At 43.6% G+C, this 15,990-nt stretch overlaps 2 protein-coding genes and 1 long non-coding RNA gene across 4 annotated transcripts; 1 reads left to right on the forward strand and 2 right to left on the reverse strand.

Annotated features, from left to right (window-relative positions):
* Positions 1-269: 269 nt before the first annotated feature.
* Positions 270-5,617, reverse strand: LOC143105968 (uncharacterized). Of its 2 annotated transcripts, XR_012983590.1 has the most exons (4): positions 5,364-5,617; positions 1,618-1,737; positions 1,115-1,228; positions 270-983 (listed from the first exon to the last, which is right to left on the reverse strand). It is a non-coding gene; the product is annotated as an uncharacterized LOC143105968 (long non-coding RNA). The 2 variants fall into 2 exon arrangements; XR_012983589.1 differs by having other exon boundaries at positions 270-1,228.
* A 3,183-nt stretch (positions 5,618-8,800) lies between these two features.
* Positions 8,801-12,511, forward strand: bcl2l16 (BCL2 like 16). The gene is made up of 3 exons (XM_076271196.1): positions 8,801-9,216; positions 10,318-10,833; positions 11,045-12,511. The coding sequence occupies exons 2-3, from the start codon at positions 10,354-10,356 to the stop codon at positions 11,174-11,176; spliced, it is 612 nt and encodes a 203-aa protein (XP_076127311.1). The 5' UTR covers positions 8,801-9,216; positions 10,318-10,353; the 3' UTR covers positions 11,177-12,511.
* Positions 12,414-15,336, reverse strand: tubb2b (tubulin, beta 2b). The gene is made up of 4 exons (XM_076271195.1): positions 15,207-15,336; positions 14,045-14,153; positions 13,805-13,915; positions 12,414-13,694 (listed from the first exon to the last, which is right to left on the reverse strand). Exons 1-4 carry the CDS (start codon positions 15,261-15,263, stop codon positions 12,631-12,633), a joined length of 1,341 nt encoding a protein of 446 aa, XP_076127310.1. The 5' UTR covers positions 15,264-15,336; the 3' UTR covers positions 12,414-12,630.
* Between the last annotated feature and the right edge of the window lie 654 nt (positions 15,337-15,990).

Consider the following 15,990-nt stretch of genomic DNA (forward strand, 5'->3'; position numbering starts at 1 on the left):
AGTGATGGGAACAGTCATAAGAGGCAGTTCCATTACACAAGAGAATTAACCTCCCCCTCCTACACAGTAAACCACCGATGAGGGAAAATGCCATTATATTATACAGGTATGTGGAATATACTTTTTTTATAGGCAATCAGGAAGGGATGTGCTGGAGCATTTAGAAATATATGAAGATTGCATGTGCCAGTGTAAATAAAGCCATACGGCAGAACACTATGTAGATGTATGAATACATTATGAAAAACACCACAGAAAACATTGATGTGTCAGTCTAATTAGGATTTTTTTAAAAAGATTTTAACAATCCACAGTTTCAAGTGGTGTTGGGTTTAATCAAGTGAAAGTTAAATTGCATATGGCATTGAAAAGTGTGAGTACATGTTCAAAGCAAGAAGACAAGGATGATTGGCTTACCAAGACAGCATCTACAGTCCACACTTACACCCACTGTTGGATCAGAACAGGGAAATTAAAAAAGACTGCTTGTCAGTCACGACGGGTAATTAGTCAGTGAGTGATAAAACGCATTTGTTGGAAATAGCTTCAGAATATTCTAAAATCCATGAGGCTGAATATTGCTAAACATTTCTCTCCAGATCTAAACACAAATTATGAAACTGTTGTAAAAGCATACTGCTGAAACCTCTCCATCAGTTCAGACTTACAATCCTGTTATCCCAACCATCCTAAATGTTTGACATTTGTGGACTTATAACATTGTACTGACTAACATTGTATTCAATATGACATACAGTTTTCCAAAGTCCTCCATAATGTCCCCGTTCGACCACATATCTCTGTGAAGTCAAGTGTGCAAAAGTAACCACCTCTGGTTTGGCACGCAAGCTTGTTCTTTCCTTTTCAGGCATCTCCTACTCATCATCGGCCCATTGTTTTGTACTCAGGCTTTTCATATCTGTGTGTGGCAGCCAGGGCAGAGAGGAAGAGCTGCTGCTGCTTCCAGGGGTCTGGCAGTCATGCTAGCGTGACAAACCAAAGAAGAGAATAAATCGATAAAAGCTGTTGTCCCCCGGGGCGTGCTCCTCTTCCCCCCCCCCCAAAAAAACTACCACTCCTGTGGTGCACAGACACAATGGCCAGGCATCAATACCTGCTATCAGGGCAGCCGGAGGTATAGGGTGAAGGAGGGTCTGGTCACACCCGGCCCGTGAGCAGCCTGGCTCTTAGTGGTAATCGGAACGCCATCAGTTTGCATCAATTCACTCTGGTGGGAGGGCGAGAATGGGGAGAGAAAGGAGGAAAAATTGGTACCATTAGGAGTATCCTTGACTGAGTGGTTAGCTCTTTGTTTAAAAAGGCGGTGTGTGTGTGTGTGTGTGTGTGTGTGTGTGTGTATGTATGGGTGGGTGGGTGGATTTTTGAATGTGTGTGTGTGTGTGTGTGTGTGTGTGTGAGGGTGTTTGTATGAGTGTGATGCGAAGATGCCTCCATTTTCTTTGTGCTGTAGTAGAGAATGTCAGTATGACTGTGTTCGTGTTTTCTCTGATGAACTGTGTGTAAACCTATAATGTATACTGCTGTTAAAAACTTTGGGGCCACAGATATTTTCAGTCAGAATACCTGACTGCTTCCTTTCTGCATGTTTTTGCATACCTTGGATCTGTGCTCCGGGTCACTGTCCTCTTTTTTAGAGGAAGCTGGCTTCTATCAAGCGCCTTTTATTCAAACCCACAATAGCAGAGGCTCCAGGGCCAGTTGCATTGCTTCTTTTATCTGTACACAATTACAAAAGATGTTCCTAATGATCAGTTAGCCTTTCAAAATGATAAACTCAGACTAACAAACAGAATGTGCCATTGGAACATAAGATGGATGGTTGCTCATAATTGGCCTCTATCAGAGGTGGGCACAAATAATATCAAAAACTATTTAACTACAAATACTGGCTGATGAAATGTAACAAAATAAAATACAAAATATTGATGTAAAAATGTATTTCAATAAAATATAAGTAATTAGTCATTTGAAAACACAAAAATACCCACAAAATAACAAATTTTTTAGAAGAAACTACAAGGCATATTATTATGACCGCCGCGCAGCGAATTCCCGGGACACTGAAAGACCGGGGTAGACAAAACTTGGTGGGCATGTAACCCCATATGGATAGCATGGAACCATCGTTTTTCGTTTTGATCTGTAGCCCCCCCGCTGGACTGCACCCCCCGAAAGGAGGGTAGGGCAGACACAGTTTTCTGTGAATATCTCGAGAACCGTAAGGTTTAGGAGGACCATTTTTTTTTGTATGTTGATCTCAAGGGGCCATGTCAACCCATTCCATAACCACTCATTTCATGTATAGCGCCACCTAGTTAAACACAAAAAAGTAAAAATGAGGTGTTGTAATCGCAGGTATCTGTGACCTAACATAGTCAAAACTGCACGAAATTGGAAGTGTAGGATCATTATGACACCCTCTGAATGCACGCCAAGTTTCGTGGAATTCCGTTCATGGGGGGCCACACAATAAATTAATTTATGTTACTATACACCAACTGGCCTGTAGGTAGCCGGAGACAGTTTTCTGTGAATATCTCGAGAACCGTAGGGCCTAGGAGGTCCACCTTTTTTTGTCAACCCATCCCATTACCACTTATTTCATGTACAACGCTATCTAGTTAAAAATTAAAAAGCAAAAAATTAGGTGTTTTCATCACAATATCTCTGGCTGACATGGTCAAAACTGCACGAAATTGAAAGTGTAGGATCATTATGACACCCTCCGAATGCATGCCAAGTTTTGTGAACTTTCGGTTATGGGGGGCCTTACAATAAAATAATTTCTGTGTACATTTAGTGACCGTACACCAACAAGGATTCCCGGGACACTGAAAGACCGGGGTACACGTTTTGATCTGAAGCCCCCCCGCTGTACTGGACCCCCCGAAACGAGGGTAGGGCAGACACAGTTTTCTGTGAATATCTTGAGAACCGTAGGGCCTAGGATGACCAATTTTTTCCGTATGTTTGCCTCCAGGGGTCATGTTAACCCATTCCATGTGCACACATGTGCATAAACAGATACACACGCACACACATACATTCACAGTAATCATACGTATGACACATACTCACATAGTAGACATATGTACACATGCATGCACATGCACAAACACATATACGCAGGCAAACACACAAGCACGCACACACACACACACACACACACACACACACACACACACACACACACACACCCACACACATAAACATAAACATGTACACGCACACATGCACACAATTCAAGAATTTCTCCGAATTATAAACAGGCAAGATGGGGGTGGGGTTGTATAACATTTATTTTACATGTGAAATCTATGAACTAATCATGTTAGGGTACTTGTTGTCTAGCAGATACCAGTGAGAATTGAGTGTGGATAATGCAATTTAGTGAGACAGTTAGAATCATATAGGCCTTTCAGCGTGATTTATTTTTGTGGAAAAAATGTGCTGGACTGGGCGGCGGTCATTTTTTCTACCGCTCTGCGGTACATCTAGTTGAAAACGTATCCACAAGAGACAAGAAATACTATTTTCTGATTGGCTGGCAGGGGGCTATTCATTCTGTACATTGGGGCTCCTATGAAGTATCTGGTAAAAAAATTAAATAATCACCGTCCCATATCAATGTAAACGATGATTGAACTGACAACAAGCAGGCTTCGCAACAGTGGAATCAACTGTATAACAAAGCAAACTACCCACCATCATGCACTGAACTGCATTTCCCTTTTTGTGTTATAAATGCATGCCTATTGCCTACATACTGACATGCAACATGGGGGGCAAACCTGTAAGGTGTCCCGATATACAGAATTAATTAACTTGGTGGAGAAAACTCCACTCTGTTTCGCATTGGGGAGGTCTTTGCCTCATTAAGTGGTTTTAATACTGTTCTGAGTTAGAATAAACATCAGCTATTAGGTATTCAAGGTCATGGGGTCAAAGGTCATGGTCATATGGGGTCCATGTCCTAATGTTCTCCCTCAGCATCTTATCTGTAGGCCTATCGTTTTCAAATTTTAGAAAAAAGTTGGGACAGGGAGTATTTACCACTGTGCTGCCTCACCTCTACATTTAACACATTTCTGTAAATGTTCAGGAACTGAGGAGACTAGTTGCTAGAGTTTTGAGAATTAAATGTTGTCCCATTCCTGCCCGATATAGGATTTCAGTTGCTCAACAGTATGGGGTATTCTTAGTCATATTTTTCATTCCATGATGCACCTAATTTGACAGGTCTGGACTGCAGACAGGCCATTTTAGGACCTGGACTCTTCTTCTAGGAGGAATACTGTTTAAATATGTGCAGAATTCATTTTGGCATTGTTTTCTTGAAATATTCAAGGTCTTCCCTAGGAAACACATTGCCTGTGTGGCAGTTGCTAAAAAAGCCTGTATACAATTCAAAATGGATTGTGCCTTGTCAGATGTGCAAGATGGCCATGCTGTAGGTACTAATGCACCACCAGACCATCATAGATGGGTTTCGAACTGAGCACTAAAACAAATTGGTTAGATTAGATAGCCCCACTCCTCTTTAGCCCATATGATGAAACATTCCTTCTTTTGTTTTCTTTATCATTACACAACTTTTCCAGCATTTTATTGCTCCCGTCCCAACTTTTTTTTAACGTGTTGCTGGTATCAAATTTTACATTTTGCACAACATCCTAACTTTTTCTGTTTTGTATGTCAAGTGTGCCTGTCTTACTGTTCAGTGTGTAGTAACTATATTTCTCTCTCTCTCTGCGTGTGTGTGTGTGTGTGTGTGTGTGTGTGTGTGTGTGTGTGTGTGTGTGTGTTTATGAGTGTGTATCATGCTGGGTGGAGATCTCACCAAAGGGTGGGATAGGTATTTTCAATTACTGGCGAATTTTGAGCAATTTCGTCCACTCACTGGCCTGGCCCACACTGTGAGAGTAATGGGAGCTCCGGAGAAAGAGCCAAGCCAACCAGCATCAATTGTCCAATTGTCTGAGGTGGGGGGTGGGGGGGTGGAGGAATGGTGAGCTGTTTGGCCATGTGTGTGGCTCTCTATCGTATGCCAACACTAAGCATCATGAAGAGTTAAAGTATCTTTACTTCAACACGGTCTTTCGGTGTTCGTACAGGCAAATAATCTTGTAATCTTAAACACTGTTAATGAACCATCTCTGGTGCAGGCCTTTCAGTGACACTAGATAGTTTTTTTAATGTTTATTACCAGATTCAGTCATTGATATCCAGATAGATAGATAGATAGATAGATACTTTATTGATCCCCAAGGGGAAATTCAAGAATCCAAAAAGTTGAGAAGTAAATAGTAAACAAAAGACGTAGAAAAAAGACATGGAGCTACCTCGACATGCGGCCACTCTTGTCTGCGCCGGAACCGGAAGGAAAGATATATCCAATATCAATGTATACAAATTTGACAGGCAAGAAACTGCTCCCTAAGCTTCCTCCGGTCTCCTCCATATTTGTATTACTCTTCTGGAAAACTCTGTAGCCCTGTCCTCCTGTACCCTCAACACTCAAAAGCCCATCCTCCCTTCACCTCACCTCAGTCAGAGGCCAACCTTCAGATTCCTCACCGCAAAAGAGGCCAGGACATGCTCAACATGCTGAAGCCATTAGATGGGCCGCACGTGGTCAAGCTCCCAAATTACAGTCCAGTGAGCCCTCCTACCCACCCACATTCTATAGACACCCCCCCTGAGTAACACACCCCCGCCCACCCCCACCCCCCTCCCTCCATCCCATTCTCATGATAATAACACCAGAGCAATTTTCCTCCCTTTACCCTCAATACCAGCCTCTGGTGCGTGGGCACCTGAAGGAGGAGTGTGGAGTGCTTGGAGAGGGACAAAAGGAGAGGGGGAATTGTAGCTGTGGCACCAGGAGGCTGGGATAAGTGGTGGCTGGATAAGAGAAGGGGAAATTGAACGTTGCCTTCAGGAGAAATACAATAAAAACATCCTGTAATTTGCGCACACTCCCCCCTGCTTCTCCCGTTATCAAATTGCTCGGTGCTCTTGTCAGCGGTGTTTTGTGAAGGCTGCTCTTTTATTTTTTCCTCACTTTCTTTCTCTCTTTTCTCTCGTCCTGTTTCTCTCTGCGGGGAGACCAGAGAATGCTGTCTGTTTCTTCCTCAATTTATAGGCGAGAGCCTAGAAAGATTAAACAAATAAATCATCCAACTCTGACCCAAACACAGTCTCCCATTTCACAATCCTTAACAGAAGGATACGCTGTGTTAATTCTTCCACTCACACTGTTCTATGCTGGCAACGGCATCTTTTTTGGGGGGGTGTTTGGAATTACAACACAACTTTCTTTGCCCATTCTCTCCCCCTACCTACCTACCCCTCTCTCTCTCTCTCTCTCTCTCTCTCTCTCTCTCTCTCTCTCTCTCTCTCTCACTTTCTCCCTCTCTCTCTCCTCTCTCTCTCTCTGACCCTTTCACACTCTCACATGGAGATAAAAGCTTCCCCCTTATTTTTCCTGTTTTGAAACTGGGGGCTGGGACTGCTGTAGGTGGGCGACAGAGGACACCTCCAAAAGCTCACCTCTGCCTTTTAATGCAAACCAGGATGAAGCTGGACCAGACCAAATGCAATACAAAAGAGAGAGAGAGAGAGAGAGAGAGAGAGAGAGAGACAGAGAGAGGGGGGGGGGGCAGACATGCCAACACAGTTAAATCACAAAGCCCTGAATAGAATTGGGAAGCGCGCAGAGCTCGAGAGCCGAGTGGAAAATTGATATGAAATGAGCGCGGCCGGCGGTGGCAGGAGGCCCACGGGCCCTGGTGTGGCTCTACACCTGGAGGAGGGAAGAGCAAGCGGGAGGGTGGCGGGGCGGACACCGGCGGAGTGGCTTTGATCCCTATCTGTGTGCAGGCCGGAAATGAGCTGCGTATTAAAATCCCGCATGACACACGACCCCATAAGCTGAGAACACTCTGCTGAAAAAACAAAAACACAAATCCCTCTTTTCCCTCACACATACACACACACACACACACACACACACACACACACACACACACACATGCAGCCATACGTAGACATGACCGTGCACAGATACACACACACACACACACACACACAGCCATATGCACACTCACGGCATCTGAAGAGTTTCTGCTTAGGACAGGAAATTAAAAACCCTTTAAAATTATCCATAAACCACAGGGGCTTCAAAATGAGAAAATAATCAGTGATTATTCACAGGGTTTAAAGGGGACCATGGAAGAATTTAGCTCATGCTCTCACTCGGTCTCCTCCTTCTTCTCCTCCTCACACTCTCCTGCTCTCCTGAAAACACTTTGTGTGTTATCTTTGTTTTGTTAAATATCGCCTGTCTCTAGAGAATCTCAGCGAAATTGGCAAAAGTAGGCTTGAGCGGCCAATATCATCCCTGCTGATTTTTTGACTGCATTAGTTGTGTCTGGGCCTCCTCAGAGCGAACTGAGTATCATGATACTGAGTAAACACTTCAAGTCATAACACAAGTGAGGAAAGATCTTAATTATACCTGGTCTTCAGTGGGCCATAAAAAAATGGAATAACATGTTAAACATAGGTTCCCATTTGTGAGTCAGGGTGTGGATTTCAAACAGATTCACAAACCCAATAAGAGAGAAAATTAAAATCGTTCATCCCTTAAGCAGTCAAAACAGACACATACTTGCCTCTCGGTGCTTTCAATTTCTGCTCATAAGACTAACCAAAGAATTACTGTGTGAAGAATCATGGACAAACAACTGCTTTCTCTGAAATCTCCCCCTTTGTTACAAGTTCTCTCATCTCCTGAAGCTAATCATTTATCAACTCTGATTACACTTGCATGGAGAGATCTAATAAATCTGGCATTTCATTAACTAATTCAGAATATTAAAGATGAACTCATTGCCATCACTAATGTTGCCCACATCTGAAGTATTGTATTCTTCATTTCCTTAATATGTATCATAACTGCCATCACATTTCATGTTCTGGAGCAGAGTGTCAGAGCATCCCATGCTTGTGTGTGTGTGTGTGTGTGTGTGTGTGTGTGTGTGTGTGTGTGTGTGTGTGTGTGTGTGTGTGTGTGTGTGGGTGGGTGGGTGGGTGGGTGTGCGAGTAGGTGTGAGTTGAATGACTTTTCCCCATTTCAGTAGTGTGTGGCTGCCACCTTGTGGTGTAGACTTATTACTGCAGATAATGGAATGAATCTGCTTGGATTTATACCCAAAAGCCAAACTGTAAGCTCATATTTTATACTAATACATTTTGTGGGGGCAAAGAAGACTCTTGTGTGTGTGAATGTCGTGAATGTCGATTGATCTTGTTTTATTATACAGTATTCTTTTCTATTTAATTTCCTCATTCCATATCTCCACTCATGAATTATTAAGTAGGCTAGATTTGTCTTTTTCAAAGCACAGAAAGCGGTTAAACGGTATGACATCTTTACAACACTACAGTATTAGAGTTGAATGTCAATCACACTTTTGTCTAGGCTACTTATATAGATCTCTGATAATAGACTGTGTTTACAGCAAGCAAACCATACACACATCATATAAGTTGACATGGCATCCTTAGCCCTTATCCTGCTGTCATTACAGTCGGTTATTATCTGATAATAGATTACAGACCCTTTTAGAAGGATTTATTTTTTAGAAGAGGCTAAATAAAAGTTTCAGGAAGCAGAGAAACAAGTTTCTGGTTTCAGGAAGCAATTGCTTAGTAGGACCAGCAGAGCCTGTCTTCAAATTCTCAGTTGGGGTAAAAATGGGAAGGAAAGTGAAAGTGAAAGAAACATTAGTGATGAAAGCTATTGTGTGTAGAGCTCTGTTGTTGATCTTTGCGCATTACCTTTGCTCTGTCAAAAGCATGCTGGTTGTTAATTAACAGGACGCACAGGTCGTCAGGCATATGCTTTATTGGCGTTTATATTTAGCTTGACCGAGCTAACAGAGAATATGTGAGTGGTAGCAGCGACCACTACAAGCCTATAGAGTTAGGGGGTTAGTGTCAGTTTGCAACTCCCGCGCTAAATTTAGCATGTTTGTGCGAACGAGTTCTCATGAACACACACGCGCGGTGACCCACAGATCAGCCGGCGACCACGGCTCCTTTTGGGGGGAAAACGACTGAAGCTTTGTCACCTGCTCTCTAATCCTCTTTGTTTCCTTTTTGGCATGAAGGCACTGGCCTTGGACTATGGTGAGTCGGCTGGTTTGATAAGCTTTTAGATGGCGATCGTGGTGACATGTAGTTTCCTGCAAAACGTAGTATGGCCTAGTATTTACTTTCGCTTGCTGCTTGTAGTGACAGTACCTGAACTAAGTTAAACAAATGTGTTCACCCGGGATTTTTTTGGTGGGGGGCCGTGCTCTGTGTGTGTGTGTGTGTGTGTGTGCCTGCAAATGTGTGCATGTATCTTTGTGTGTGTTTGCACGTGTTCATGAGTGTGTATGTGTGTGCATATTAATTTATTGTATGGTCCCCCATGAAAAGAATTCTACGAAACTTGGCATGCATTCAAAGGGTGTCATAATGATCCTATACCTCCAATTTTGTGCAGTTTTGACCCTGTCATCCAGAGATACCTGCAATTACAACACCTCATTTTTGCTTTTTCATTTTTAACTAGGTGGGGGTATAGGCCTACATCAAATGAGTAGTTATGGGATGGGTTGACATGGCCCCTTGAGACCAACATACTAAAAAATGTGGTCCTCCTAGGCCCTACGGTTCTCAAGATATTCACAGAAAACTGTGCCCGCCCTAACCTCCTTTCGGGGACTCCAGTCTGTCGGGAGGGCGACGGATCAAAACAAAAAACAATGGTTCTGTGTCATCCTTGTGGGGCTACGTGCCCAACAAGTTTCGTGCACCCCGGTCTTTCAGTGCACTTCAAGATAAGAGCTTAATTGTAAAATTACACTGAAAATAGCCTAGGCTTCAAAGGGCTTATATGTGATATTTTACAGTGGCCTCATCTGGCCACCCCTGTTACAATTTTCTGGGGGCGTCACTGGCAAGATACAATATCAGTCCTCGCAGACTGTTGATAATCATCAATATTGTGAGTGAAAACTAATGGCATAGTGTCCCTGTTATTTCCAATTCATTGAAGACCTTTTTAGGTGTGATGAAAATGTTTCAGCTCTATCTTTCAATCTTTGTGGCGTCCCTGTTCACCAGTGGATCAGTTTAACAAAAGGACATTGAAGAATCCAACTGTACAAGTAACTCGATTTTTGATATTCATCTTTATTTGAACACTCTTGCAAAATTAGTGTATGTTTTATGTTGTTTCAGAGTAATGGGCCCCTGTCTTTCTGAAGTACTGAAACCATGGGCCTATCAGATGAACCATCAAGGGGCGGCGGCCGTAACAGTCCAGACCCTTTGGTCAGAGAGGCCTACCTAATGGCCTACGACTACCTTGCCTACGTGACATCCCCGCCTGGCGCGTACCTCCCTCCCCCTCCCTGTCCGGCGGCATCCGCGCTTAGGCACGCCGGCGACGAACTCCTCATCCGTTTTCCCATCTTCTTCCGCCGCTGGCCGCGTGTCTTCCAGGAGGTGACGGAGAGCACGGCCTGCCCCATGCTCACGGCCATCCTGGACGAGCACTTTGGCCCTGCTGCCCCGGGCGGGCGCCGAAGAGACCTAGCCTGGAGTGCTGTGCTGTCGGTGTATGTGCTGGCCGGACAGATGGCCCTGCACTGCCATGACAATGGCATGGATGGCGTGCTGCCACAGCTGCAGGAGTGTGTGGGAGCGTACGTAGAGAGGGTGATCTGTCCTGAGATCAGGGAACACGGGGGATGGGTAAGTGGGTTCTTCAACGTTCTTTAACGTTTGTACCAGTTAGAGTGAAATCAAAGTTTCCAACAAAATGTTTTTTTTAAATACACCAATAACCTACCCCTGGGTACCAAATGACACCTCAGTCTTATGAGTGGTGAACTGTTTGTACACTGGAATTTGTGATACAGATGTGTGCTAACAGTATATTAACATGTTCTCTTTTTGCTTTCAGTCTGGTTTTATATCTCGCTTTGGGGTAAAACAGAGCTTCGAAGGTCAAGTGAAAAGAGTATGCTATTGGACTTTACTAATGTTAACCACAGGCATCCTCACCTACTTCCTTTGGAAAAGAAGAATGGGTTGAACATCTATAGCACTGTCCTCTGGGATACATAGAGACTGTTTTTACAAGCAATATGTCTTGGAATGAAACGATTACTTCTAAAAAAAATAATTATTGAATGAATGTAATTGTGTATGATTGCACTCTAATTATGCATATTTTAGAGCCACTGTTACTAAAGGTAAAACAGTTATCAGATTACGTGTAACATGTAGACGTTTTATGTGGCTTTCCAATCAAAGAAATAGCATGTTTTTAATGGTCAAATCAGTACAGCCAAAGTCCTTTTAGGCAAGTCCCTCCACTCGGCGGCCATATGGCAACGCTTTTTGGGCACTCATCGGGCATACATCTCGGCAGAAATGCGCGTGCGCAAGGCTTCAGGACACCAATCTACTGCAATCTTGCTCCAGCACATGATTGGCACGATGTCTTCACAACACACCATATTATTGGCTCAATGTATTCACAACACAGCACATGATTGGCTCAATGTATTCACATGTCAACGTTTTGCCAAGGAAGGGGTGGGATATGTGTAGACAACGGCCATATTGGCGGGACAAACTAACCCCATGCATTTCTATGGAGGATTTTTTGAGTGCTGTGTCGAAAGTCTCTGGTACAGCCTGCCACCTGTTTTACTGTCTATGCCTACCACCAATCTATTGAATTTTAGTAGGCTGGTAATCCAGCATCCTCTGCTGGTCATGTAGTAGACTTTTCTGAGAAGTGTGAACTGACACCAATTTTTTGGACGTTGCCTACTTAACAAAGTATCACACCAACCAGTTGTAATCTGAGCGCAAAAAAACACACTCTAGTTCTCATAACACAGCTAACAGGAAATAAGTCCGTGACAGTGGTGAAGTAACTGACAAGTAGACAGTCCTCTTGACTTCTGCCACATATCACGCTTTTTTTTTTTAACTGGCCAACGTAGCACTTAACTCATGTGATTCGGATCAAGTTTCAGGAAGCAGCACGGCAACCTGGTCTTCGAATGAGGCCCAGGCAGAGTTGAAACTGCATTGCTTTGCCCACTCACAGAAGGTAAATTACTAGGGTGTGCATGCTTGGAACAGCCACAAGTTTCCTCCATTAGTAGGCTACATTGTTGTGTTGAATAAAAACGTATGCATACTTTTAAAATCAGTAATTGTAGGCTACATAGGTCTATATTGCCAGTTGATCAGCCTAAGATTCCTGGTTTTCGACTATTCATATTTTTAATAAATAACCAATCTATATCAAGTCCTGGGATTTCATTCATTTTTAATACTTTGACAGACACACACAAACACTTTTTGTAAGAAAGTTTTTTTTTTTTTTTTTTTTTAATTACTTGTTTCTGTACAGACAGGAATGAGAACAGCAGGTGACAAATAAAAACAGAACACAAAATACTGGACTTTGGAAAGGACTGACAGGTCAGTGAATTGTACAGCCTGGGACAGGATATTTACAGAGAACATTTAGGCCAGCTCAGCTTCACCCTCCTCTTCCTCAAACTCTCCTTCCTCATCAGCGGTGGCATCCTGGTACTGCTGGTATTCAGACACCAGGTCATTCATGTTGCTCTCTGCCTCGGTGAACTCCATCTCATCCATACCCTCTCCGGTGTACCAATGGAGGAAAGCCTTGCGACGGAACATGGCAGTGAACTGCTCTGAGATGCGCTTGAACAGCTCCTGGATGGCGGTGCTGTTGCCAATGAAGGTGGCAGCCATCTTGAGGCCACGTGGGGGAATGTCGCAAACAGCGGTCTTGACATTGTTGGGGATCCATTCCACGAAGTAGCTGCTGTTCTTGTTCTGGACATTGAGCATCTGCTCATCCACCTCCTTCATGGACATACGGCCACGGAAGATAGCAGCAACGGTGAGGTAGCGACCGTGGCGTGGGTCACAGGCTGCCATCATGTTCTTGGCATCAAACATCTGCTGGGTCAGCTCAGGCACAGTGAGGGAGCGGTACTGCTGGCTCCCCCTGCTGGTCAGGGGGGCAAAACCAGGCATGAAGAAGTGCAGACGGGGGAATGGTACCATGTTGACAGCAAGCTTGCGCAGATCTGCGTTCAGCTGGCCAGGGAACCTGAGACAGGTGGTCACACCGCTCATGGTGGCAGACACCAGGTGGTTGAGGTCGCCATAAGAGGGAGTGGTGAGCTTGAGGGTACGGAAGCAAATGTCGTACAGGGCTTCGTTGTCAATGCAGTAGGTCTCGTCTGTGTTCTCTACAAGCTGGTGCACAGACAGTGTGGCGTTGTATGGCTCGACGACTGTGTCTGACACCTTAGGCGAGGGCACGACGCTGAATGTGTTCATGATGCGGTCGGGGTACTCTTCCCGAATCTTGCTGATGAGCAGGGTGCCCATACCGGAGCCAGTACCACCACCCAGGGAGTGGGTGAGCTGGAAACCCTGAAGACAGTCACAGCTCTCAGCCTCCTTCCTCACCACATCGAGCACAGAGTCAACCAGCTCAGCTCCCTCAGTGTAGTGGCCCTTGGCCCAGTTGTTACCAGCACCACTCTGGCCTAAAGGCAGGAACAAAGAATAACATCAGATTGATTGTATGCCTAGTAAATGCATTTCCGTATTTACATAATTTAATTTTAGCATATGGGAATGAGAGATAAATGCTGACCGAAGACGAAGTTATCAGGTCTGAAGACCTGTCCAAAAGGTCCAGACCTTACGGAGTCCATGGTTCCAGGTTCCAAGTCCACCAGCACAGCACGAGGCACATACTTGCCACCTGTGTAACATGACCACAAATGGATAAGTATGTTCACAAAGTTATTAGGCAAGTAAATTTGAATAACTATTGACTAATTTCATCTTCTTACTACAAAAGGGAGTCGTAGATCAAAAACTCCCTTCGTACCTGATGCTTCATTGTAATAGACATTGATCCTGTCCAGCTGAAGATCACTGTCGCCATGATAAGTTCCAGTGGGGTCAATACCATGCTCGTCACTGATGACTTCCCAGAACTGAAAAGGAGTATTGTTGATATTTATTTCCAGGCGCCATCTTTAAAAACACATTTGATGCACAAATCCACTAAATACTTTAAAAGAACCTGCAACTGCCAATTCTGAGCTTAGATAATTGTTGGAAGTGGAAAGGGACCATATTATTATCAGAAGGATGGCCTACTATTAGACTGCATATGTGCTTGAAATGTAGAAGTCGTTTGAAACTGCCTAGAGAACATTCCAGGCATGTTTTTCAAACCACTAGCGTACTAGCAAGTCATTGGTTGATGGTAAACGTATGTCGAGAGAGCGCGAAACGCACTCAAACCCCCTCCCGCGCGCGGCAGTCGTATTGGTTGGCTGAAATCCACGCGCTATATAATTTTGAAAATTCATCACAGGTCAACGTCACAGCCAACCAGCACATCCCACATCCGCCAAAGGCGCGGTGCGCGCAACTGCAATGACGATCCAACAGGCCTTACACATTTTTACAAATGTATAGGCCTACTTTGAAATAGCTTTGACTGAGGGGCTTTTTCCATGGGATATTTAGCACATTTTCCAAAAACTTGCAATATATTGAGGCAATTAGGACTAAAACGCAAAAGGTTAACTATGAAAATTGGGTCAATGAATCGATTTCCTCTTTTGCCACACTGTCGGTCGGCTACTGGCTTTGTTACAGGAAAATCCCAAACGATTTCGGCATATCCACAATGAAAGCAATCGCCATATGAACTTTTGATTGATTAATTTTCGGTATCGTAGTAGCATAGGCTATATCAATTTTGAGTTGCAGGATATTTCGTCATAAATAACCTATGTTCAAATGAACTCGGCAGTAGCCTCAAATGTGGGACATGATTGGGTATTTTAAATAATCCAGTAGTCTACATCCTGATATTCACAAAAAACACAATGGGTGATATTGAGGTCATATTTTCTGATAAAAGAAACGAGTTTTACATGCACCCTGTTACGAAAGAAGCCTCTTGATTTATTTCATTGCTCTATCAAAGAGACAAATTACAATATATAAATAACAAAAATACCAGAATTACCTACCTTGGCACCAATCTGGTTACCACACTGACCAGCCTGAAGATGCACAATTTCCCTCATTTTTTCGTTAGATGGTAAAACGTTTCAATGAACCAAAATGTCTCTCCTTTCTTCGTCTAAGGCGCGGCAAGCGGCGGCTCTTATTAGTACACTTCCATGCACCCGCCCTTGCTATGACGCGTGCTTGGACGTTCGTTCTCTATTGGCTAATGTGGAAAAAGCCTGGCTCCCAGTACCGCGACGGCCCGTTAAAAATTACTCAAAGCAAGCTTATTGGCTATGCACCTAAGTCACTCAAATAACCAACGAACGTACAAATTACTCGTTTTACCTCTACGTATCCACTTCCTTGCTGAATTTCTTGCACAGCTACACCATGACAAAGGAAAGCAAAAATACGAAAATACATTAAAATCGGCGTGGTGATGGTATGAATGAAAATAGTGGTGATCATGTGTATTTGCTTATTCAGAAGTATTTTCCTTCGGGGAAATCAGGATCAGGAAGGTTTTATGGTCATGTGTCAATTTCCTCTGGCTGCTTCCCCCCCCCCCCCCCCTTTCTGCTCCACCTTTATCCCAATTCGAAAAACCAGTCAGTCTAGATATTTGTAACAATAATCTTATACTTATACAAAATGTCAAATAAATAGACATTTCCAAAATTCACAAGAAGCTCAGTAACCTTACTGTAACACAGGGCAAATATCTAAAATGGCATTAGGCCTACTGTAAATGTACTTGGTGTAGATCCAACATTTAGTAAACTAATAATACATTGCTCCATA

Source organism: Alosa pseudoharengus, unplaced genomic scaffold (genome assembly GCF_046254945.1).
Source record: "Alosa pseudoharengus isolate Yale_2024_CS ecotype anadromous, Long Island Sound unplaced genomic scaffold, YU_APseudo_1.1 YU_APseudo_1.1_scf_6, whole genome shotgun sequence".
Taxonomy (NCBI): domain Eukaryota; kingdom Metazoa; phylum Chordata; class Actinopteri; order Clupeiformes; family Clupeidae; genus Alosa; species Alosa pseudoharengus.